Source organism: Cydia amplana, chromosome Z (genome assembly GCF_948474715.1).
Source record: "Cydia amplana chromosome Z, ilCydAmpl1.1, whole genome shotgun sequence".
Lineage (NCBI taxonomy): Eukaryota > Metazoa > Arthropoda > Insecta > Lepidoptera > Tortricidae > Cydia > Cydia amplana.
In genome coordinates, this window is record NC_086096.1 from 28,457,977 (window position 1) to 28,484,699 (window position 26,723).

The 26,723-nt window shown below is 37.4% G+C and overlaps 1 protein-coding gene across 4 annotated transcripts in view; it reads right to left on the reverse strand.

Annotated features, from left to right (window-relative positions):
• The window catches only part of LOC134661418 (multiple C2 and transmembrane domain-containing protein-like), a 32,458-nt gene extending 12,428 nt beyond the window's left edge, over positions 1-20,030 (reverse strand). For 2 of the 4 annotated variants that reach the window (XM_063517499.1, XM_063517497.1), the window contains exons 1-5: positions 19,147-19,503; positions 12,095-12,227; positions 9,342-9,475; positions 8,264-8,407; positions 6,895-7,078 (exon numbers count right to left, since the gene is read on the reverse strand). In XM_063517499.1, coding sequence (XP_063373569.1) covers positions 6,895-7,078; positions 8,264-8,407; positions 9,342-9,475; positions 12,095-12,227; positions 19,147-19,472 — 921 coding nt within the window. In that variant the 5' untranslated portion in view covers positions 19,473-19,503. Of the gene's footprint in view, positions 1-6,894; positions 7,079-8,263; positions 8,408-9,341; positions 9,476-12,094; positions 12,228-12,489; positions 12,631-19,146; positions 19,504-19,823 lie in introns of those variants that run through there. The other 2 variants (XM_063517501.1, XM_063517500.1) reach the window with 2 other exon arrangements.
• Positions 20,031-26,723: the final 6,693 nt, after the last annotated feature.

Consider the following 26,723-nt stretch of genomic DNA (forward strand, 5'->3'; position numbering starts at 1 on the left):
TTTGCATATAAAACAGTACACTTTTATTACTTCTGGGTTTCATAAATCAGAAGTTATAAATAATAATATGTTTCACAAATTTTGTGGGTTCACTAAGTATGTATTTCATTGTTTTGAAAAATGCATAAATTGTGGTTTATTATGTTATGAACTCATTTACCTTACAATGTGTGCTTGCATGGCATTTAACAAAATTATTTAGTTTTGTGCAGGTATAAGTTAACCTGGATGATGATGTGTTGAGTTATCTACACATAAAATGCACATGCACAGCTGGAGAAAATCAACCATGTGTGTCTTGGGATTGGAAGCTTTATGGTTTAAGCATATGTGCCATGATTTGACTGATTGGTCATTATCAATATACACTTCATGATGGTTGAAAAATACAATTTGTGAAACCTCGATAAGGCGAACCTGGGTAAGAGAGGAACCTCGATAACATGAACTTCTGTTCAGGCTCTACTGTAGTTCAATGTTGGTATAGTAAGAGTGTTGCCTTTATTTAGGGGCACGGAAGAGGCAAGCCAAGTTGCACATGATCATTTACAATTGGTTGCATAGTAGCAACTGCTTATTATTTTATATTTCCCATGTTAAGGGCAAATGCTGTTATTTGAGGTACCGTTTTCAGATTAAGAACTGACTACGAGTATATTCTCAGATTAGGAACTGAGATATAATTTTATGAGACACTCGGATTGTGAACTGAGTGATTATTTTACTTATATTACTTACTCTCGAGTTTGGAATCGAGTTGTGATTTTGTTTTATCCCAGATTTAGAACTGGGTTACTGTTGTCATACTTATGTGTTTTGTTAACAGGTTTGCCGACTAAAATAAACACATTGTGCTTGATTAATTTTATTAAACACTCGGATTGAGAACTGAGTGATTATTTTATTTATATTACTTACTCTCGAGTTTGGAATCGAGTTGTGATTTTGTTTTATCCCAGATTTAGAACTGGGTTACTGTTGTCATACTTATGTGTTTTGTTAACAGGTTTGCCGACTTAAATAAACACATTGTGCTTGATTAATTTTATTAGACACTCGGATTGAGAACTGAGTGATTATTTTACTTATATTACTTACTCTCGAGTTTGGAATCGAGTTGTGATTTTGTTTTATCCCAGATTTAGAACTGGGTTACTGTTGTCATACTTATGTGTTTTGTTAACAGGTTTGGCGACTAAAATAAACACATTGTGCTTGATTAATTTTATTAGACACTCGGATTGAGAACTGAGTGATTATTTTACTTATATTACTTACTCTCGAGTTTGGAATCGAGTTGTGATTTTGTTTTATCCCAGATTTAGAACTGGGTTACTGTTGTCATACTTATGTGTTTGTTAACAGGTTTGGCGACTAAAATAAACACATTGTGCTTGATTAATTTTATTAGACACTCGGATTGAGAACTGAGTGATTATTTTATTTATATTACTTACTCTCGAGTTTGGAATCGAGTTGTGATTTTGTTTTATTCCAGATTTAGAACTGGGTTACTGTTGTCATACTTATGTGTTTTGTTAACAGGTTTGGCGACTAAAATAAACACATTGTGCTTGATTAATTTTATTAGACACTCGGATTGAGAACTGAGTGATTATTTTATTTATATTACTTACTCTCGAGTTTGGAATCGAGTTGTGATTTTGTTTTATTCCAGATTTAGAACTGGGTTACTGTTGTCATACTTATGTGTTTTGTTAACGGGTTTGCCGACTAAAATAAACACATTGTGCTTGATTAATTTTATTAGACACTCGGATTGAGAACTGAGTGATTATTTTATTTATATTACTTACTCTCTTCAATGTCTGCTATAGAGCTTTAATTATTATGTGCTCTTTAAGAAGGGCTGTTACTTTAGTCTTGGCAAGGGATGCTATCCTTAATAGGCTACTTCCTGGCGCCGGTAATCGCAACAGAGGCTTTAAGGAGCGGCCTGTTGCTTGTCACTATCCTTGAGAGGGTGGTTGTTGCTGATATTTGCAGTGTAGGCTTTAAGAAGCGGACCATTGCATGTGATATAAGACTATCCTTAAGAGGATGGTTGTTTACTGGTGTTTGCAGTGTAGGCCTTAAGAGGCGGACCATTGCATGTGATATAAGACTATCCTTCAGAGGATGGTTGTTACTGGTATTTGCAGTGTAGGCCTTAAGAGGCGGACCATTGCATGTGATATAAGACTATCCTTAAGAGGATGGTTGTTACTGGTATTTGCTGCAGTGCAGGCCTTAAAAGGCGGACCATTGCATGTGATATAAGACTATCCTTAAGAGGATGGTTGTTTACTGGTATTTGCAGTGTAGGCTTTAAGAAGCGGACCATTGCATGTGATATAGACTATCCTTGGGAGGATGGTTGTTACTCGTATTTGCAGTGTAGGCTTTAAGAGGCGGACCATTGCATGTGATATAAGACTATCCTTAAGAGGATGGTTGTTTACTGGTATTTGCAGTGTAGGCTTTAAGAAGCGGACCATTGCATGTGATATAAGACTATCCTTAAGAGGATGGTTGTTTACTGGTGTTTGCAGTGTAGGCCTTAAGAGGCGGACCATTGCATGTGATATAAGACTTTCCTTAAGAGGATGGTTGTTACTGGTATTTGCAGTGTAGGCCTTAAGAGGTGGACCATTGCATGTGATATAAGACTATCCTTAAGAGGATGGTTGTTACTGGTATTTGCTGCAATGCAGGCCTTAAAAGGCGGACCGTTGCATGTGAGCTTAGATTATCCTTAATAGGCTAATTTTGTTACTGGTATATCTGCAGTGCAGGCCTTAAGAGGCGGACCATTGCATGTGATACAAGACTATCTTTAACAGGCTAGTTTGTTCCTGGTATCTGCAGTGCAGGCTTTAAGAGGCGGACCATTGCATGTGATATGATATTGTCCTTAAGAGGACCATTATTTCTACTACCGATGAATGTTTTATCTATATCGTATCGTACTATTTGTTGTTGACCTTGAGAGGTTGGCTTGAGACCTTGTTTACAAAAGGATATTTTAATGACCTTAAGACTGATGATCTCAAGGTTACCTTGAAAGGGTTGCTTGCACTTATACCTTCTAGGGATCGCTGGCGAAGTACCGGATCCAGTAGAGTTGGAGGGAGTGCCTGTTCGAAATACCCAGTTGGAGCGAGTGCGTGCACCGGGCTCCGTGACAACCTTATCGTGAAGGGCCGACTTCTACGGTCGTTGCGCCTACAAGGGCAGTGGTGTCCTAGCCTAGGCAGCTCCGCACATGCATGAGACGTGTCCCATGTTAGCCTCTCACGAGTTGTACGCATTTTTGTGCGTGCATGCGAGGGAGTCTTACATCCTACAACGGAGAAGCCAATTGTGAGTTTGTTCCAAGTCTTTGCTTTTAAAACGACACAAATAGTCATTGTTACGTTAAGCGGTCAGTATGAACGCACCGCTCAATGGAAGGTTTGGGCTAGCTGCATATACATGCTAGAAATTTATCAAAATCTAATAAATCCTTGAAAGTTATATGACGTTATTCACAAGAAAATAATTTATGTTAGATGGTGTTACAAAAAAGGGGGTGGTTTATCTACCTGCCGCTAGATGTCACGCTCATCGCAATATTTTATTATTTTGCATAATTAATTGGTATTTATATCCTCTTGGTGTCATATGCACGTGAATTAAGCCTTTTGTGTATTTCAAGCAAGTGCTGAGCAGACTTGCATATCCTAACACCTCTCATACCACGGATTATTTGGTACCTAGCCTGGTCATGCTTTCTTACATTTGGTTCAGTCGGCTTAAGCCCTTACTCCAATTCGACTGAAATAGAACTAAATATCTTGGTGTAAGTTGACAATAACGAAATAGACCGTTTCAACGGAACTCGAGTCGAATTACTCAAAAGGACCAAGGCTTGTATATCGGCTGAGCGTAAAAGGTGCTTGTTCAATTCGCAGAATATTGAACTGGTGGAGGCTACATCCACCTGGTGAAGACCCAGCTTGCTGCGACTGCGTTGGCTGTGGCAGACTTCAGTGGCTGCACTGATGACAGTGACCTGCGGGGCGCTGGTCGGGTCAGGCGATGGCCGAGCTAAAAGGCGGTATCGTAATTTAGCGGTCTTCACATCACTACAATAACCTCTGCGACAACACTATGACGTCTGTCATCTAGAGATCGGTTTTTGCGCCTAGGCGGCGTCGCGTATTACCTAAGTCCCTAACTCTCATATATTGTGATTCTCTAATAAATATTGTTATAAATGGTGCTCTGGTGTTTTTACCCTTACACTACTTACAGTTATAATATACAGTTACGAATTTTCGCTTGAACTGGAATGATACTGTATATTAGGGTGGCCCATTTAGATCGGTCAGTATGGGAAAATCTGAAACTAAAAGACATACGACGATCTCTTCTTAGGACCATGTCATCGATTTTAGTAACAAGAGAAACTGCATTCATACAATTTAAAAAAAATGTGTACTCAGCTCGGGAGTCGAACCCGGACATTAAAAAAAAACTAACACTATTTCTATTTAGATATCGATTGTATAGGTCTTAAGCAGTAAATGTTACTATGAAACATGATGTCTGAAATGAATAAACTGCATTGTTTTCATATCCTTTAATTTATTTTAGTAAGTTTTCGATATTACCACCATTCTCTTCAATACATTTTACATACATTTTTTTTAAATGTATGAATGCAGTTTTTCTTGTTACTAAAATCGATGACATGGTTCCTAAGCAGAGATCGTCGTATGTCTTACAGTTTCAGATTTTTCCATACTGACCGATCTAAATGGGCCACCCTGTATATTATTCAGCACTACTTATAAACTACGTTCAGCATTGATTTACATTGCAAAAATTAATCACATTAACTCATTTCGTACAAAAACACTCTTAAAGTTGCAATTTAAGTTCATTATTTTGATACAACTCAATTTTAAGTGAAAATAGCGGGCGCCAGTTTTACTTTTTAATTTTTTCTGTTAACGACAGCCAACTTGGCAATGATAATTTTCGATTCAGCCAAATAATAAAAAAGTATTTTAGTGAAATATCGTATTATAGATGGTCAAACCAATTTGTCAGTAAATAGGAACAAAAAAAATTATACTCATACACATAACTACTATACATACATACTACCTACTGTATAACTATAACTTACTAAATAATTTTATAATTAAATAATAAATAAAAATAACTGAACTGTAAAACCTATATCTAAAACTAAATAAAACGAATCTTCAAATAAATTACTAATAAGAACGATCCCCTTGCGGCATGGTGTGGTACCGTAGATAATTAGTTTGTTGACCAATAGGTACCTACTTATATGTTGATTACTTCAGACATAACGAGACAAAATATATTATTAATCTTCGTGAGGTCATAAGTATGTAACCAACATCAACATGTAAATTAACTTAATAATATGTCAGTGCGTGCGTCAATATATTCCTGTTATTATTAAATTTCCATTTCTGTGTACAGAATCGACAATATAGTTCAAGCTTGTAACGAAAATGTAATATTTGCTCTCTTAGTTAGGTAGTAGATATTTTTTTCTACAGGACTGATAATATCGAGAGTAAATTATTTATTTTGTTTTTGTATGTTGTAGTTTTGTTTTATTAACCGACTTCCAAATCTCAAAAGGAGGAGGTTATCAATTCGGTTGTATGTTTTTTTTTATGTTTGTTACTCCATATCTCCGTCATTACTGGACCGATTTTGAAAATTCTTTTTTGGTTGTATGTAAGTATTATGCATAAACATTGGTCCCATTTTTTTCAAAACCCAGTTCTGATGATGGGATCCAAGAGGAATCGAGGGAACTCCTCAAATCTTAAAGGCGAATCCTCAAATACAAAGGCTCTATACGTATGTATAGATTTTTTGTATTTTCATCAGAAAATCAAGCATTTAGATTAAAAATTGTCGCATTTGATGAAATGGGACTGCTGATGATGATCAGAACAGAAGTCTTCAACGACGCATAGTACACGTTTTGTGATTTTGAATTTCGATTTTGACTTGGACTGGGGCCCGGACTTCGGACTCAGACCCGAACCCGGACTCGGACCGGAACCGTTCGGACCCGGACCTGGACTAGAATCCGGAGCCGGACCTGGGCCCACACCTGGATCCGGGCTCTTATCTGGACCAGAACCCGGACCTGGATCTGGATTTGGATTTGGACCAGGACCTAGACCTGGAGCTCGACCTGGACCCGGACCCGGACCCGGACTCGGACCCGGACTCGCACTCGGACTCTGACCCGGACCCGGACTCGGATCCCAACCCGGACTTTGACCCGGAAAACCACTATGATACCTAATCTAAATAAACCACTATGATTACCATAAAATGTATACATATTACCAAATTTAATAAAGTATAAGCGCCGTTAAGTGAGTTAGGTTAGTAGTTAGAGAAGTAAGTTTTTTTCTATTAAAGATTATGTGCTATCAACTCTGATAGAGTCTGACTATCGTATCGTATCTATACTGTAAAAAAGGGAGGCAACACTCGCAGTAACACGCCGTACCTATATGTACTACAGTCATCCAACTTTCTGGCCATTTTAAATTTGGAATAATTTATATATACATACTACTTATGTATATTTTACCTATATTACCTGTCTGTCTGTATACCTAATTATGACCCTCTCTCTAAATAGCAAGACTCTTAGCGTTAATTTCTCCATCTCCCGGACCACAACGCACCACAGATATGCGACATCGACCGTTTTATTTTAAATTTTAAAATAATTAAATTATTTCCAAAAATAATTGCAAGGAATCTTACTGTTTTCTTTTGTTACCACACATTATATTAGGTTGTTCACCAAATGTTTAGTGTAAAAATGATCTCGCTTACATATTTGTTTTCGGGCGGCGTGACGTGGTGCACGCAGCGCGTGGTGGGCACGCTGTCGAGCGGGAGGCCCCTGGCGGGCCCGCCTAGCGTGACGAGCAGGTGCAGGGCGCCGTAGCCGCACTCCAGCTCCTGCCAGAGCTCATGGGTGCGCTCGCGCTCCAGCCGCGAGAGGTCGATGGTACATCTGTACGACAGACGCTACAGTTATTTGTGATACATGTTTGCCAATAACGCCATTTTAACGTACCTACATACAACGCTTGCGAAAGCGTGTGGTCTTCTTCTCTTATGGAAGTTGCTATGAAGTTTTATTAATAAATCAAAACATAACTACCTATAGCATTTGGTTATGTACGATATTTCGGTTCGTTAAGGACTATTAGCCAATTAAATTAAATATAAAAATATCTTACTTATAGGTAAATATAAATAACATCATCGTCAATTTTTCAAAATAATTTATTAGATTAGTGACCAAAGGTAGGAATTTGTTTATGTTATAAGTATATAGTTTATACTCGATTGATATATTATTTATGTATATATATATATATATATATATATATAGCGTAATATTAGATCTTCATAATAATATTCAGGCTAGGCACAGACAGTTTTGCAAGCGGATAACAGATATCCGATGAAAATTAATTGCAACAACTTCGCAGCTGCAAAGGCTACCTAGTACCTACCTACTACACTCAATTCCTGTGGTGTATATATCGATCTACTTTAAATCACAGTATGGTATTTGTTTACGCTCTGGTTCAGTATATTCTCAGTACCCACTAAATTTCAGTGGATAATTTATGTTCTATTTGCCTAACTGTATGAAAACTCATTTTCTTTCTATTGAGACTTGAAATACATACTATCCAAATCACTAATTATCAGTACCTACATTATTTTGATAGTATATATAAGAGAAAGGTTTTTAAATACATTAATCGTTTTTATTTTTGAAGAAATCGATACGATACGGAATCAAGTTTTTTTAATAGTAAGGATCCTACTATAGATAGGTACCTATATATTGGGACAAATGGGGCAATAGAACTGTAATATTTGTATCGGGGATATTAAAATAAGGTTTAATCAGATGTAAACATATGCATTTATAACATTCGCTTTAGCAATTAACAGTTTTTTTACATTTCGCATCAGTTACAAGTCCTAAATGCTTTTACCGCCAACAAAATATGGTTGTCTACGTCAGTGTTTATTAATTCTTAGAATTTATCAAGAAGCCGCGAGTTCCGTATTGAAATAAGGTGTATTAGGGTTATTCTGATAAGTTATTGCGTCGCGTAACCGCGTACTTATCCCTTAAATTAAATTGGGAGATTTTTTGGAAATGAAGGAAACTTACCGGCCCATAAAATTCTTTTGTTTTCCTTTGTGCCACACTGTTACCTCCAAGTGGTTGTCGTCGTACTGGTACAGGTTGAACCTCTCACACCAAGTTGGCTTAGATTTTGGAACTTGTTTCGATTTGTGAGTTTCATTACCTAATCTGTAAATAAATTAACGGTAAAGATTTTACTTTTGTTTGCACCATAATATCTAAATGCTAAAAATAGCATATAGAGTTAACATATCTAACTTAGCTCCTATGCTACTCCTACATTGATAATAACTTCATAATATGAGGCATTATCTATGAAAAGGGAGCTTATTGTCGATGGCGCTTACGCCGCACAGCGTCACGCGGCATTGTATTTATATCGGAGCATCGTTAATAATGGCGTAAGCGCCATCGACAATAATGTCCCTTTTCATAGATAGCGTCACATATACTAAATATATTCTAGTCGGTTAGGCTACTGAGCATTTTGAGCAGCAGAAAAACAATGTATCCTCATTTCTTTGTTACTTAGGTTGGAAATAGAAGCTAGGTAACAACATCAATGCTTTCAAAATTTACTTTCGCAACGTTGGTGGGTAACGAATCTGCGTGACCCCGGGGTTTGTAACAAACGGCGTGTCCATTCTGTTTTTATGCAATAACCCAGACGGAAAAACAACAGTTTTTTTTCAATGATACTTGAGCTGTTTTTTCCTACAATTTGTCCAATCTTTCCAAGGACAGTGTAGGTAGCGGCGCATGAAGTCTCGTATTGTTGCCCACCATTTTTAAATACATTTAACAGTATAAATGGTGCTACTTTACCGCCCTAGTACAGTAACTAGCACAATTACACAATAACAATACACGTGCCAAAAGGTAATTCGCAACTCGTGTCGATTTAAAACAGTCCCTTCGGTCGTGTTTCAATGTATTGCCACTCGTTGGGAATATCCTACTTTTCGCACTTGTATCGTAATGTACTATTGTGTCAGAAATTGACGTTTTGTCACTGCTAGTAACGCGTAATGCTCCGGTAATGCTACTTTTGATAGTATATCTCCTCCTCCATAACTTTCAATATTTAAAAGTGGGTACTTACTTAAACTTGCAATACAGTCCATTGGAGCCGCTAGAGGGCCCATAAGGTAAGTCTTTAGCGTCGACTAATGTTACATTCACAGTAGATTTCCACGATCTTCTGAGAATGTCAAACCTTCTGTTTTTCCATACATACTGAAACAAGATTTAAAAGTATGATATAAAAATAGGCAGCTTACGTGTCGAACCAACAGTGGCTACGCCTGAGTATATTGTTCGATTGATGAATTTTTCAAAAGTCGTAGCGCTGAAATGATAGGTAACCGTTGCTAATAAATATGAATGACAATCTTGAAGCCTTTCTCTAGTAACACTGCCGATTCGAAACCTGATTAAGCATCAACTTTCGCTCGATAAAAAAACATCACGAAATTGCTTCTACAAAATGCGTAATGTTATTTTTCATCGAACTCATCGATTAGGTAATTTTTTTTTGTTAAAAATAACAATGATACCTACCCGCCATCCCGGGCACGCACGGCAGTCCGCTCAGGGTGCGTAGCCAACGTGCAATCGTTAAGGCTCCGTTAACGATTTTAGAGCCAAAATGTAAAATTGATAGATTTAGTCGTTGAAATTGTACTTCTTTTGTTACTTAATATCTAAATAACAAGTATTGGTTTCTATTGACACGTCTTCTCATCTTGCCTTTTAATAATAAGGTCACGAGCGTGCGTCACCGGCAATATATGACGAGCAGGGGCAGTTTTTAAAAATTCATCAAAAAATTATAGTTATAAATTATAAAAAATTATGTATAAGAACAGTTTCAGGAAATGTTGTAGATTGTTTAAGTATCAAAATTACGTTGAAATTAAGTCGATTTTCACGAAAAATGTTCACTTGTTATGAAGTAATTTCTGGTGAAAATTGATTTCGTCTAACTTTCATTTACTCTTGTTCAATATCATATAACAAAAATGTAGTCTATGCAAGTTGGAGTATAGGATATGTGTGATACATAATTACCATTTTTAGCAGTTCAAACTTTACGGAATTTACAAATAAGATCGACTAAATCAGTGCTTTACGCGCGTTTACCTAAACGTCCATCAGAAAAAAAATCATTACTAATTTAGTGAGTCAGTTTAAAAAAATGATCTGTACAAATGCAAGATAAGAAGACGTGCTAATAGATACCAGTACTTGTTATTTCTATTACGTAACAGAAGGTGTACAATTTCATCTACTAAATCTATCAATTTTACATTTTTGCGCCTAAAATCGATACCGGCCTCTTAACGCTCCGTAGTGGTCGAATAACACACTAGTATAGATAGAGAAGTGATAGAGAGAGATGACTAGGATACGCTATGGAGCGTTAATGATTGCCACGTTGGCTACGCGAGCGGCGTGCGCGAGCCCCAATCTCAGCGAGCTACGTTCGGAGACCCTGAGCCTGAAGGCCTACCGCGAACCACGTTCGACGTGTTACCTCCCTGTCACACTTACGTACGAATTTACAAGTGCGACAGAGAGGCAACACGTCGAACGTGGTTCGCGGTAGGTGCTCTGAACTCACTGCACCTTAACCAATAGATTCATAATTTCGACCGAGAACAAAATTTATCCTGTCCTGACTTTTCGCATATTTTAAGAAGAAGCGTTTAAAATTTTTAAATTCATTTTTATTATATTTTATATTATGTGGAGTAAGAAAACACAATGAAACACTTGTAGGGAAAATAATCATTTAGAGATAGGTACTTAAAAATATTAAAACAATTAAATGTTTAATACTAAAAATAAACCGCGTGCATAAATAAAATCAACTTAAAAATAAAAATATTTTATTTTTATTCATGATAAAGTAAAATTACATTTTATAAATTACATAAAACTCGCCAAACTCTGAAGTTTGATGGCGAGGTAACATATTTACGTAGAAGGATTTTCTTCACACGCGGTTGCTCTTGCCCCGAGCAAAATATACTGTTTCACTTACCTACTTATATTGGTCATAAATAAATACCAAGTATTTATTCGTTTTGTTCTGTTTTGTTATAATATTGGTGTGTCTTTTAATTTTTCTTTTTTATAATGTGAGCTTTTTATAACTTCAGATCATGGCCCCGACGGAAGACCAGCGCTAACCTAGCCAGGCTAGCACTATGCTGAGTAGGGACCATTTCGTGACTTCTATGTTGTTAATGTTACCTGTTGTTTTCTTTTACTTATTTATTTTTGATCTAATAAACGCTCTCTCTCTCTCTCTAATTGAGACCTATATGAGATCCCCGAGACAGACCTATTTATTAACCTTTCAGTCCTTTCATATGCCGAAACGAGAACTTAAATAGGTGACCATCATGACCGGATCGTACCTACCTACTATTTTATTTATAATTATAACCGCCCGAAAAAAGCAGTAGGTTATTATCAATTCGACCGTAGTTTTTTTTGTATGTTTGTTACCTCAGAACTCCGTGTTTGTGCACTAATTTGGAAAATTATTTATTGTATTAAAGTATAGTTCCAGATTGCTCCCATTTTTGTCAAACTTCACTTCTGAGTTGAAGGAATTCCTCAAAATACATATATAGGCATACCTACCGCAATTTTTGTACATATTTCATCACATCATTAAGCCAAGTATTTGCAGTGTTTTAAGGAATATTTTTGTTTAAGTCAGGGAACTCCTCTGTTTAGATCTAGACTATACATACGTTTAAGTTACCCTCCATCTCGCTCTCATATTTACATATATTCAAAAGCATTCTGTATCTACAGGTACAAAAGATAATAGGTATTTACCTTATGCACTTTTTTCCCATGATCCCTGAGCAGGGAAAGTCCCGAGCCGATGCGCTCCATGAACTCCGTGGAGACTGCCAGCGGCGCCGGCGCCAGCGGGTCCATCGCCAAGCCTTCCGGGACTGCAAATGACCTGCATACAAAAATTACGACTCTGAGTTTCACCGCTCTAAAGTTTGTTCATTTGTACAGGGTCGCACGTTTTCTAATCACAACAAAACGTAAATACTAACAATGGCATACAGTCTCCGCCGGCCGGCTGAATTTAGTTAAGATTGAAAAAAAAAATGTGTTTGCCGTGCTCTTTCATGTGCTGACCGATGCTAGGTCCGCCTTACAACCACTCTGATATGATATATATATGTATAACTAGATACAATTAATGTTATTTTCACCTGGGGTCCGTCCAAACAATGTCAATCCATACCATAGCGCGAGCACAACACAAAATACAACAATGCACTACTTGTTAAAACACCATTAATTAAACTTTGAAATTATATTTAAATTCAATATTCTTTGAGCATGCAAACATACAGGCTGTTGTACAACTTCGAAATGAAGCGTGTCCGACTTATGGACGTTTCCATCTAAATGACGTACAATCATTTGATCATATCATTATATACATATACCTACTAACAGCCGCAGGCGTCGATCACTAGGTATTCAGGTTTTCCTATTTTTGTATACTTTGACTGCTCTTATAAAAATAAACTTATGAATAAAACTTTTAAAACATGCCTGTCTTTGTTAACCCGAAAAATATATGTAGCTGCTGGTAACTACATATACGTTATAGGCAGAGTAGAGCGGGGTCAATCGGACCTTGGGGCAAATATGCATCGTTAATTGGCTTACTCCATTCAACCCTACTTGAGCAAATATTGAGGCTTGGTGCAAGATACGAGGGGTATTCAAAATATTCTCGGTATGAGAATGAAAACAAACAAGTACGAAAAGTTTGATATTTTTATTTTTCAATATACTCCCCCCCTATGTTCATACACTTAAAAGATCGATCAATTATTTTTATTAATCCTGCATAAAAATATTTTTTATCTTTGGTGTAAAAATGCTCCTCCACTGCCGCCTTCAATGCTTCATCATCGGAAAATTTATTTCCACGCAGATCCTTTTTAAGATTGGGGAACAAAAAGAAGTCGCTGGGGGCTAAGTCCGGACTATACGGTGGGTGAGTAACAGTTTCAAACCCACATTCAACAATAGCTGCCTTGGCAATATGAGCAGTATGGACGGGGGCGTTGTCATGCAGAAGCATAACACCTTTGGTTAACTTTCCTCGCCTCTTTTCTTTGATTGCATCCTTTAATTGACGTAGAATGTTAGCGTAGTACTGTCCTGTGATATTTACACCTTTTTCTTTATAATCGATCTGTAATACTCCTTCACAATCCCAAAATATCGTGGCCATGACCTTGCCAGCTGAAGGGATGACCTTGAACTTCTTGGGATGAGCTGAACCCTTAATGTGCCACTGCATGGACTCTTGTTTACTCTCTGGGTCATAATGATGAACCCAGGTTTCATCTCCAGTAACTATTCTTTGCAGCACCTCATCAGGATTTTCACCGCACAGGTCAATAAAATCGGAACAACAAGCTACACGCATGCCTTTTTGAAGCCGAGTCAGCATTCGCGGAACCCATCTTGCACTTACTTTTGACATATTAAGATGGTCATGGATAATATCATGTATGGTACCAATAGAGAGATTGGTTACTTGTGCTATAGATTTTACCTTCACTCGACCATCTTCCAATATAAGTTTTTCCACTTTATCAATATTTTCTTGTGAAGTAGCTACTACAGGCCGGCCAGGTCTAGGGTCGTCTTCAACACTCTCCCTTCCACGTTTAAACTCGCTTGACCACTTTTGAATGGTAGATAAAGAAGGAGCAGACTCACGGTAAACACAATCCATTTCCTCTTTTATGGTTTTTTGATTTTTACCCTGTTTTGTCAAGAATTTTATCACGCATCGATGTTCTAATTTAGTTAACATTGTCAATTCCCACATGATGTTCATGTTTGTTCAGCAATTGCAGAAAAACAAAAGAACATCTCGCTTCGAATTATACTTTTTTTTAATGTCAATGAATAAACCTTAGCGGCCAGTAACGAAAGAAATTTTAGAAGAGGTTGTAAGATATCAATACCGAGAATATTTTGAACGCCCCTCGTAATTAAAATATATGGGATCGAATACATTCTACGTCTCTTCTCTTTCCGCACAGACACAGTCAGCGACAAATCGATTTTTTTTAAATAAACAGTCCCTGCCAATGGATTTATATTTTAATCATGATTAAAATTTTCATTGAGGCCATGGTTAGGGTGCTTACGGTGAAATAGTTAATTGTTTTACAAGGGGCGAATTTTTATAGAATTTTTAAAACGCTTAGTGCGAATATTGTTACCCGAGGAAAATAAAGATACCGAAATTGATTCTAAAAGTGGAATATTAGGGTTTCAACGATTAAACAAACGTGAAACAAACTTCGAAAGAAGGAAAATACTAAAACGGTAAAACATAACAACTCGAATCCAAATGAACGTTATTAAATATTTATCATGCTAAATCATGACATATTTTTATCCGTTTTTAAACAATGAAGAGAGCCTTTACGAGCTGGTGTGGTAATTTTTTTTAAGTACATACGTCTTCTCTATTTTTAAGCTAATAATCAGTAGGTACTGTTAGGGCTCCACCAAGCTAATAAATACGCACAAATAAAAAATGCTTCCCGTTGGCATCATAAAGGTTGGTTGTTAATTCTCGATATTAACTAGCCTCCGATGGAAAAGCATTCTATAATTATAAAGGCCTCTGATAAATTAAAACCTATAAAAAGTAATTACCGTGCTCAAATAAACACAAAATATGCTATCTTCTACTTGGTAGGTATGCTGCGTCCCTTGCGTTATACATATATGAAATTGCGTTGCATCTCTGTTGCTTTGCGTTTAGCAAAAATAGGTATGTAGAGTACCTACATAACTATGTTAACTATTTAATAATACGTATACAAATATGTACAGACCACTGCAGAGATAGTTGAACCCCCTGCAAATAAATTTCTATGCAGGGGAGTCAGTTATCTCTGCAGCTGATTGTATTTTCAGGCAGCTCTCTTTTACAAAAGGTTATAAAAACAGGATAGCCAAATTAGCTTCGTTTATTTATTCACATTTTTACGATCCACTATCCACGCCGTAAACACTAATACATTAGGTAAATAATGTACCTAAATACGTTTAAAAAACAATAACTAGGAACTACATGTCTTCTTAATACACATGTAATATCACTTATATCACTAATATCTAGCCGAGTCGAAGTTACTCGTAAGAAACACTTGGAGTAGTACCTATGAAAGTACAAAATAACAAGGTAAATCAATTTCTAGTCCTAAGTGTTACTTAATGTAAGTTAGAACGCAGATAAGTCAGAATTTTCCACCACAAAATAGCACTGCGAGTCATGTTTACTATTTATAAACAACCAGTTTTTAAATATGTAGTTATTTCGTATCAGTATCAGTATTCCGAATAACACTTCCTATAATGGATTAATTATTGTTATTAATTATAATTATTGTTATTATAAACATTGTTCACAGGGTTTTATACGGAAATACCGTAAAACGGGGTGAATAGGGTTCGCGGGGAGAGTCGGGTTATAAATGGGGAGAGAAGGGATGAAAGGGGGGTGAGATGGATTTTTAAGGCTACTGCTACAAAAATAATGTATTCCAATTTAAAATGGACCTATAGTAATACTCATAAAAAAAATCGATCCAACAATCTTCTAAAATCACCTTTGTATGAAAACCCAACTCACCACAAATACGAGGGACTACGGGGTGAGGTAGGTTTTCCTGTTTATCGTCAAAGTTATGAAATGGAACTATCCAAAATAAAATAAATACAAAAATACAAACGTCCGGAACACTTATTATCATTCAGTTTGCATATGTAAAAATAAAATTGTTATCGAGGTTTGAATGTCAGTTTTGCGCCTACCCACCCCATTTTACCGTAGTTCATTCCAGTAAATAGCACCGTCTCACTTGTATAGGTACAGTCGCCATCAGATATATCGTAGCGTGCGAGGTACTCTAATATTTCGGAGCAGCATAACTTTTCAATAAATTCGTTACGCTAGTTATGGTCAATAACATTCGAATCAGAAATATAAGATCAGCGACTTTTTAATAAATTCGGAACATACATACATATTATATAACGAGGTAAAAATATTGGAAAGCACAGAACGTCAAAAGTATCGACGCAGCCAGGCTGATTATAAAGATAGCAACATTTATGAAAAATGTATCTTAAGTCTTTTTCACACAGTTTAAATTACACTATATTAATGCATGTCGATCTTTGATTTTGAAATGACGTATTGGGTATATTTATGTTTTGTTTGGAATTCGAATCTACTCGTGTACTTGGAGGCGAGTCGCGAACACGTTTTAAGGGGCCCACTGATTTAACAGTCCGCCGGACGATATCGGCCTGTCAGTTAGAACAAAAAGTTGACAGTTCCGAACAACTGACAGGCCGATACCGATACCGTCCGGCGGACTGGTAATCAGTGGGCCAAGAGTGGGCCCCTTTACACGTGGTATTGTTTAGTCGTCTATCCGGCTCACGGCATTTTACCGGTTTCATAAAATTTTACAGGTTTTACATAAAACACGTGTAACATAAACAGTCAGGGGTCTCTTCGATTATGTTGTCTCATAACTCATATGATATCCTTATTCGGCGGTAGTGATACAGTTCATGACTATATACCAAGGTCTTGGTTCTTATACGAAACGTCGATTTCCTGTTGGGTTTAATATTTGCACTTGGGCCGTGACGCCATCTTTCAATGCCAAGAAACGTCCGAGCACAAGTCCGCTCTCTTGGACTAAGGGTCTACCGCGAACACCGACATTCGCAAATTGCGGGCATCTTTCTCTTTTACTCCAATTAAGGCGTGCGTAAGTGACAGAGGTAGATACCCGCAATTAGCTAACTTCGGTGTTCGCGGTAGGCCCTCTGTCCCCGCACCGATCAGACAGCAAGCTATCGTTAATGTTACTGGCAAAGTGCAGAATAAGGCAGTCATTGTAGAAAATATTCAACCTAGTCTTGCCTAATACAGGCAATGTGTATTTTTGTCTAACTTTCATCGCTTTCATTATACACTATTCCTAGGAAATGTGTGATATCGTCGGGGATAGTGCAATACCGCGTAACTAGCAAATGCAGTAAGGACCAATTTCTTTGTTACATTGTTTGAATTTAGAACTTTATCGACTTTGTTAGTTACGCGGTATTGCACTATCCCCGACGATATGGCGAATGAATTCTATGCATAAATAATAATAGAATTCCAAATATTGTCGATAACATGTAGAATTCCAACGTAGAATTCCGCGAACTAGGTACCGTAAAATGGGGTGAGTAGGGTCAAAACTGAAATTCAAACCTCGATAACATTTTATTTTTACACATGAAAACTGAATGGTGTATATAATAAGTGTTCCGGACGTTTGTATTTTAGTTTTTATTTTATTTTGGGTAGTTCCATTTCATAACTTTGACGATAAAGAGGAAAACCCACCTCACCCCGTACTCCCCGTAGTGCCTCGTATTTGGGGTGAGAGGGGTTTTCATACAAAGGTGATTTTGGAAGATTGTTTGATCGATTTTTTATTATTATGCGTATTACTATAGCTCCATTTTAAATTGGAATACATTATTTTTGTAGCAGTAGCCTTAAAATCCCTTCTCACCCCCCTCTCAAACCTTCTCTCCCCATTCATAACCCACCTCTCCCCGCGAAACCTACTCACCCCGTTTTACGGTACGGACCTCAACAAATGGAGGGTTCCGTACATTAAGTCCGACTCACGCTTGACTGCACATTTCTACTAGGTTTTCCTGTCATCTATGGGTACCTATAGAACTGTTTTTTGTGGATTTTTTGAAGCTGGAAAGCGGTTGAACATGGTGCTCAAATGGTTTTTTCAAATGTTAAGTTTCAAAAATAAAAAAGGCGGCAATTTACTTTTTTATTTTCTTACAATGTTTGAGAAAATCACTATACAATCCTTGGCCGGAACAGGGATTGTAAGACTCGCTTTATCTGGCCTCGTCCGACTCGTCGGACTCGGCCGTCTACCGCAATCTCGTCCTGCAATCCTTTACTTCGCGGCCTCCGCAGTAATGTACTATTATTTTAAATACAGTAAATACCCTATTGCGGTATCTTTTATTTAAACACTTCGAAAACATAATCTATTCTCATTATTTCTATGTCATCATCATCTTCCTCGCGTTGTCCCGGCATTTTGCCACGGCTCATGGGAGCCTGGGGTCCGCTTGGCAACTAATCCCAGTAATTGGCGTGGGCACTAGTTTTTACGAAAGCGACTGCCATCTGACCTTCCAACCGTCCGGTTTCCTCACCATGTTTTCCTTCACCGAAAAGCGACTGGTAAATATCAAATGATATTTCATACATAAGTTCCGAACTCATTGGTACGAGCCGGGGTTCGAACCCGCGACCTCCGGATTGCAAGTCGAAGTCGCACGCTCTTACCGCTAGGCCACCAGCGCTTCTATTTTTATTATTTCTATGTTTTTAATAAGTATGTATAATTGTATATTAAAAATATTCGTTTCGACTTGTTTTTCATTATAACTTCGCTTTGCTTTTTTGACTTATGGTTTTATATAAAAAGAAGACTTATGGTCATGCTTTCATGATTTAGCCTTGTGGACCGTACTGCTGTCGGGTCAGGAATCTTGGCCCCTCAACAACCAATGATGATAAATACAAAGAAATTTCAGGCGTGATTGTTCAACTTGGAATAACATTCATCTGGCATTGACGGAATTAAAATAGCAATATAAAAAATGTTCATTTATGTTTACTAACTTTACTACTGTAATATTAATACACATAGGTACCCTACTAATGGGGCTGTGGTCATCGGCGCCCCTGTATGAAAAGATAAAGTACTTACGTCCAAGTCTGCAGCATCGAGCGTTGTCGTACATTGCCGTTACTTTTCTCAAGCGCTCGTGTCTCACTTACGACAATATTGTGATTTGATTTAGAATGTAAATTATATTCATTATTCAAAGTTTTCGCTTCAGTTAACTGTTGCCCGTGAGAAGAGTCACTGTTGTCCACCGTCCGCGCCAATTCACTTCCGTTGCGTGGAGAGGATAGATCTCTCAACTGCGGATACGTTTGTTTACAATTTTCAATGGTAGCGTGAGACTCCTCATTCGCGCTACATTCTAAATGAGATTTCGTACTAAAATGACCGTTTCCTTTAAACGACATCGCGGTTTACATTTAAATTAATACGAATAAGTACCTAAACAATACACAGAAGAAAACAAAACTTGTTTGTATTCTCGAGACCGTTTGTGTTTACTACCATAACTAAACAGCCAAGAATTCTATCGAAAGTTCATAAAAACAAGCAAATAATTTGGTAAAACCGGAATGACACAATTTTTAGCTCACGACAACGTTCCGACTGAACGATTTGAGTATCCGCGGATGTACTTATCTCTCGACGTCGACTAGCCATACCTAATGGACTATTCTTTGATTAATACGATGACGCTTACTAATCAAACTGGGAGTCGTTAAAATTAAATTAAATGTCGTTCGTTGTACTGTGCTTACCTGTTGTCAGGCAGTCGAACTTGTTGGAGGTGCACAGACGACTGAATCACAGACTACGAGTCAATTGAGCCGATCGACGGAGGGATTTCCACTTTGCGGTTCTTAACATCTTTGTTTTTTTCCGAAGGTTAATCCGTGCTCACATGTTTGTGAGGAGAATAGTTTCAGTTCTCACATGAAGCGCATGCAGCGTAAGAGAGTGTGCCCGCGCCGGCTGCACCGAACAACAATAAGTGACCCCAGCGCACCCGTGCGCCGCGCCGTATACATACGTGGATTATCTATTCCAATTATTGAAATCGCGTCGAACGTGGCCATCGTAATTAATGCACTTTAAACTGCATTGCGTTAACTTGTTGAGTAATACCGATTATATGTTAATGTCTTTAACGATTTTAATGAATTAGATCGAATTCATTGTTCTCTTCTAAGTAAAACTTAGGAGACACAGACAGTTTGTGACAATAGGTACAAGACTTACTTAATATGTATCTAGCTTCTGGTTAACATAAGGGAGAGAGCGGTGAGATGGGATACGTAATCCATCCTATTGTAGATAATTTATTTAAGGCATCGTTTAATTTAATTTAATCATTATTTTAGGCTATTTTATGTCTTTTGTTTTCTTAAATTAAGTCACATGTATCATAGGCAGGTAGCAGTAAAATAATAAATAACCCGTGAATGGGTTCCAGCAGTCGTTCTACAATTTCTACATGACATCAAACTTGTCTTAAAGGGCTCTGTGATGTTGGCTTCGGCCCCACGCACGCCTCCCAAAGGTTCGAGACCCCATGGTCCCGAGATATGGTAAGACACGGAATTTTCTTTATTTATATTTATTACCTACTATAAGAAATTACATTATACTTTCTGAAATAATAAAAAAAGGATTTTATATGTTTAAATTGAAAAGTTTAGACGCTAAAAAAGCCGAAATAAGAACATACCTATTTCATTGCCATTCAGCGCGGCAACGCCACCAGCCTTCTGGGTACCCTACCATCCGGCGCCGAGCTAGCTCCCATTTTTTATTTGTAAATATGTGTATATAGCATATTTTTAGCTAATTTAGTTAGTTTAGTTATTATTTCTGTTGTTATATTTTTATGTTTATAAATAAAGAATTAATATTTTCTTTTTTCAAAAACTATTAAAATTTACGGAATATAAATAGAATATTAATTAAAGAGGAGGAAATTTCCAATAAAAAAGTCCTCACTTGCACAACTGTATCTTCTCCATTATTTATACTTTTTATTCAACGCTCCGCGCGTTTTGGGTATGGGTAGGATCACTTTGTTGTCCGTCCGTCCGTCTGTCCGTCAAGATACTTTATATCGGGAACGCGTGGATGGATATCGAGTTGAAAGCTGTGAACAAACTTTTAAGTTAACGTAAAAAATTATACGGCCGTTTATGCCGCAAAAACGTATATTTCGACAGTCTCAAATATAGGGTAGGTACTTCCCGTTGACCTAGAACTAAATTTGGGAAATAATATATTGTCTTACCTACTTTACAAGGACAGGAATAAATCTGAAAACTATTAATTTGTAAAAAAATAGTTAAATGTGTACGGAACCCTCGGTGCCAGAGTCCGACTCGCAGTTGTACGGTTTTTTTTAATAAGACCAAGCTCTAATTTTTGACCATAAAATATGAAAAAATCGTATTAAAAATAGAATTTAAGCAAGACAAGGGCTAGTTGAACCAACCACACTTGACAGACTGATCAACATCACTCTGGAGAGAACTATGCAAATGATAATCACTATAAATAATAACCCCCGTTCAATGCATCCTAATTTGATGGGCGGGTAACTTCGGAACCCTACATCGAGCATAGCCCGACATTCTCTTGGCCGGATTTTTTATTCGAGGCTTGCTCCTCGTGAATGGAGGGGTCAAATCATAACCTACTAACCCCAAAAAATATATATAGGTACCTACCTACAGTAAAGTTAAAATACAAAAGGATTCATCATTAAATTCACGCGAATCTAACTGGATGGCGAGTTCTGTTTCGTTTACCTGCATATGTAAATCTAAATTTTGCGAATGTATTAACTGTACTTACCATAACATTACGAGTATCTTATAATGTTGTCCATCCGAAACACAAGCACACGCGATTCTTTAATAACTTGCGGCGAATAACTACCTTTAACCTTAAGTCACATTCTTGAACGCAAATCGGCAACTGTACCTACTGTTTAAAAACTTGTTAACGTACGCCCGTATTGCACCCAGTGCGGGACTTGGCATTGAAAAGTTAACTTTCAATGAAGTTTTTAAATGCACCCAACCACTACCTAATAAATACCTATCTACAATCTGCTATTAGCTCAATAACATTAGAGTAGATATAGGCAACATTGATAGTGTTTTTAGTGCTAGGAATTTAAACATTTAGACATATCATATAAATGTATGCTAATTATTTTTACAGTACACCTTGATGCCACGGTTAGTCAGGGTCAAAGACACACCGATTACCCAACTGATTCAAAATCTGACTGGCCTTTCTCTACGCGAACATTAGGCTACACAGTTGCTAAATAAAAATATAGAACTGATATGCATTAGCCAATAAGAACTACCGCTTTCACCTCGCTTTCAGTGGGCTTGCCTATACTCACTCAAGTATACATAAATAGTCTCTCAACGCAAAGCGCTGTTTACTAGTTTAGATCACATAATACGAGGGTGGCAAAATTTTCTTCACCTCTCATGCTTCGAAATCCTCGCAACGCTTAGGATTGTGGAATACTTACGCCCTCACGTCCATGGTTCAATTTTAGAATTTTGCACCGAGGGTAACTAACTTACCTAAATACCTACCTACCTATATTGTACCTACCCAGTTTATTTGGATTATGCTATCGATAACACAAACGCTATTCTTCCTATTCGTGATTCCCATATAGGGATTGCAATCCGGTCTGGTTTTGAATCCGGCCGGATCCGGCCGTTTTTTGCCTCAATCCGACGGATCCGGCCGGATTGGTAGGTATTGCGGATGAAAGATTAATTAAGTCATGTACATATTTTATTGTTTTTTAGCGTTATATGCGAAGTTTTAAGTTTAAAAATCAACGTTTTTATTACGTAGCCATCCAGTTGCACCATCCGCACTTGACAGATTGATCGACGTCACCCGGCTCGTCACGGAGGTTTACTATGAAACTTTTCATACAATAAAATTTAGCGAACTCTTTACGATGACAAACAGGTTACCAGTCTCAGAAATTAAAATCTTTTTCTCTTAAAATATAGCCCCGCCCCACCCACAACTCCCACAAAAAGGTGCTTTCCATTCAACAATTTTAGCTTGAGCAAACAAAATCAATTAACGTGCATACCTATACAAGTATACCTAAATTAAAACATTGATTCATACAAAACATTTTCCCGCTTTATTTACTAGCATAATAGTAGCAAAATAACATATTCTTTTTACTTTAAATTCGACATATTAACTTAAATGAAGTCTTATAAATATTTCTTCATTTGTTTATTCACACACAAATATAAAAATAAAATCAACATAATAGCACTTACAAAACCTACTAATATATTATTTACTATATTTTATGTTGCTGTGTGCACTGCATCTATCGCGCGCGTCTAGCGACGCGACGTTCGAATATTGGCGAGAACTTTTAAATTTTAGCAGTGTTACTTTATATTTTAGTGCTTCGATTCTTTTTACCGGAACCGGTGAATTTTGCCGGATCCGGTAGCTTAAAAATGTGGCGGACCCTGCCGGATTACCGGATCCGCCGGACCGGATTGCAATCCCTATTCCCAAACAATATGGATTCCACACAACAGCAGTTTACTACATTCGTGATTCCACACAGTTGTTTTTTTTACGCAATCGAGATTCTTCCTATTCGTGATTCTACACAACATTTTTGCAACGCAACCGCAGTTTACTAAATTCGTGTTTCCATACAGCCGTTATTTTAACGCAATCGGGATTCTTCCTATTCATGATTCTACCCAATATGGGTTACAACGCGACTGCAGTTTACTATATTCGTAATTGCACTCAGTTGTTATTTTTACACAATAATATAGCGTTTCATCTTAATCAATAAATTCATATATTTTTAACTCTGCCGCAATCAAGAGGCGCTGGTAGGTGGGTAGTCTAGCGGTGGGAGCGGGCGACTTTCAACCCGGAGACGCGGGTTCAAACCCCGGCTCGTACCAAGGTAATAAATTTTAATTAAGTATTCTGTAATCCAACATGGTAAATATTTAGGGCTTTAGGCAGTTTAAGCGTCAGCAGCTGACGAGGTGAACCCACTACCGTAAAATGGGGTGAGTAGGGTCAAAACTGAAATTCAAACCTCGATATGTAACATTTTACTTTTACATACCTATGAAAACTGAATGGTGTATATAATAAGTGTTCCGGACGTTTGTATTTTAGTTTATATTTTATTTTGGGTATTTCATAACTTTGACGATAAAGAGGAAAATCCATCTCACCCCGTAGTGCCTCGTATTTGGGGTGAGAGGGGTTCTCATACAAAGGTGATTTTGGAAGATTGTTGGATCGATTTTTTTTTATTATACGTATTACTATAGCTCCATTTTAAATTGGAATACATTATATTTGTAGCAGTAGCCTTAAAATCCCTTCTCACGCCTTCTCAAACCTTCTCTCCCCATTCATAACCCACCTCTCCCCGCAAACCTATTCACCCCGTTTTACGGTACTTAAATATAGCCGGTCGACATCGAGATGCCAAATGATGTACTTATTGCCTCACAATTTCATAGCAGGCTAACCAAACCAAGTCACGTTGTGCAGACACGGTTATGAGGATTAATTGGTATTGACCCTTGTACTTAGCAGAGTCACAGGTTATAATCTGAACTATTTTCACAATCATCAGAGTCGCACATACGTAGGTGTGAAATAATATTATGCAGATTAGTATAGCATTTACCATGACTTCCTGGTTTCAATAGCTACCTACCTATACTACTTATAATAGGTGCCTTAGCGAGGCACTGTTGTTTCTACCCGTAGTTGACTGCGAACGGAATCCTCGCGATTTGTAAAAAGAAGGTGAAAAGCGTGCAATCGCAAAACCTAGTTATGATACATACAAACATGAACGCTATAAAGTAATTACTCTTTTTTTTGGGCTTTTTGTGTAATAAGGATGGATTACTTACTATGACACATACGTACATACGGAGCCGCACGGCGCCATCTACGTCAGCCGTCTTGCTAAAGTTCACTACAAGATGATGTAGCCCACGATTTAGACGGCGCGCTAACTCTCAAGCGATTTTAGTTACATTGCGGACTGTTGGTCACGTCCAATTCAAACGACCGATCAAAACCCGCAATGTAAGTTAAACTTACAAGTGTATCTCGGGCCTTGGGGTGCATTTCGACCAGAGGTGTGATGAGGATGCGTTGCGAGGGACGTGATTTTAAGAACCAATAAGCATGCTGAGCAAGGGAAACAAATGAAGTTATTCTAAAGGTTCATAACAAACACATCCTTGCGCATCTCTGCTCGAAACGCAGTCTTTTAGTCCAACATACCTACTTACTTGTATAAACACTTCTTACATAACCGTGACCATGTTCGTTGCCTACTTGCGGGTATATAATAGTATATTGGTCGCCGTCAATGTTTAGAAACAATTTTTTTTCTGTAAAGAAACTTTATTATTATAAAAATCATATTAATTACCTACTTATTACTATTGCTAACAACATAAGTCTAGGCAAAATGCATACAAAGATTTATTATTTACTTTAAGAGCCCATCAACGCGCACACTAGCGTCGCTGCTAAATAATCGTGATTATTTAAATTTAACGAAAGATATTTAAAAAAAAACCGGCCACGTGCGAGTCGGACTCGCGCACGGAGGGTTCCGTACCATCAACAAAAAATAGAGCAAAACAAGCAAAAAAACGGTCACCCATCCAAGTACTGACCCCGCCCGACGTTGCTTAACTTCGGTCAAAAATCACGTTTGTTGTATGGGAGCCCCACTTAAATCTTTATTTTATTGTTTTTAGTATTTGTTGTTATAGCTGCAACAAAAATTACATCATCTATGAAAATTTCAACTGTCTAGCTATGACGGTTCGTGAGATACAGCCTGGTGACAGACGGACGGACGGACGGACAGCGGAGTCTTAGTAATAGGGTCCCGTTTTTACCCTTTGGGTACGGAACCCTAAAAAAGGGTACCTCAAAAGGAAAAAACGGAATCCTAATAGGATAGGATCACTCGTCTGTCTGTCCGTCCGTCTGCCACAGCCTATTTTCTGCGAAACTACTGGACCAATTAAGCTGAAATTTAGCACACATATGTAAGTTTGTGACCCAAAGATGGACGTGTAACGTAAATAAATGAATTTTAAATATGGAGGCCGTTTTTGGGGGGTAAATGAGAAAATTAAAAAATAAAGATTTTCATACTATATCGTGTTATATCAAATGAAAGAGCTCATTGTAAGAATCTCAATTTTTTTTTTATAATTTTAGGATAAATAGTTTAGCAGTTATTCAAGAAAATAGACAAAAAATGACCGCCCCCCCCTCCCCTTATCTCCGAAACTGCTGGGTCTAAAATTTTGAAAAAATTACACAAAATAGTTCTTTACCTATAGATGATAGGAAAACCTATTAGAAATGTGCAGTCAAGCGTGAGTCGGACTTAATGAACGCGAGTCCGACTCGCACTTGGCCGGTTCTTTTTTTAAATATCTTTCGTTAAATTTAAATAATCACTATTATTTAGCAGTGGCGCTAGTGTGCATGTTGATGGGCTCTTAACCTAAGGAAAATACTGTCAAATTCCACAAGTAGAAATCCAGTGCATCGACCGACATGATTGTGATGTTAGTTGT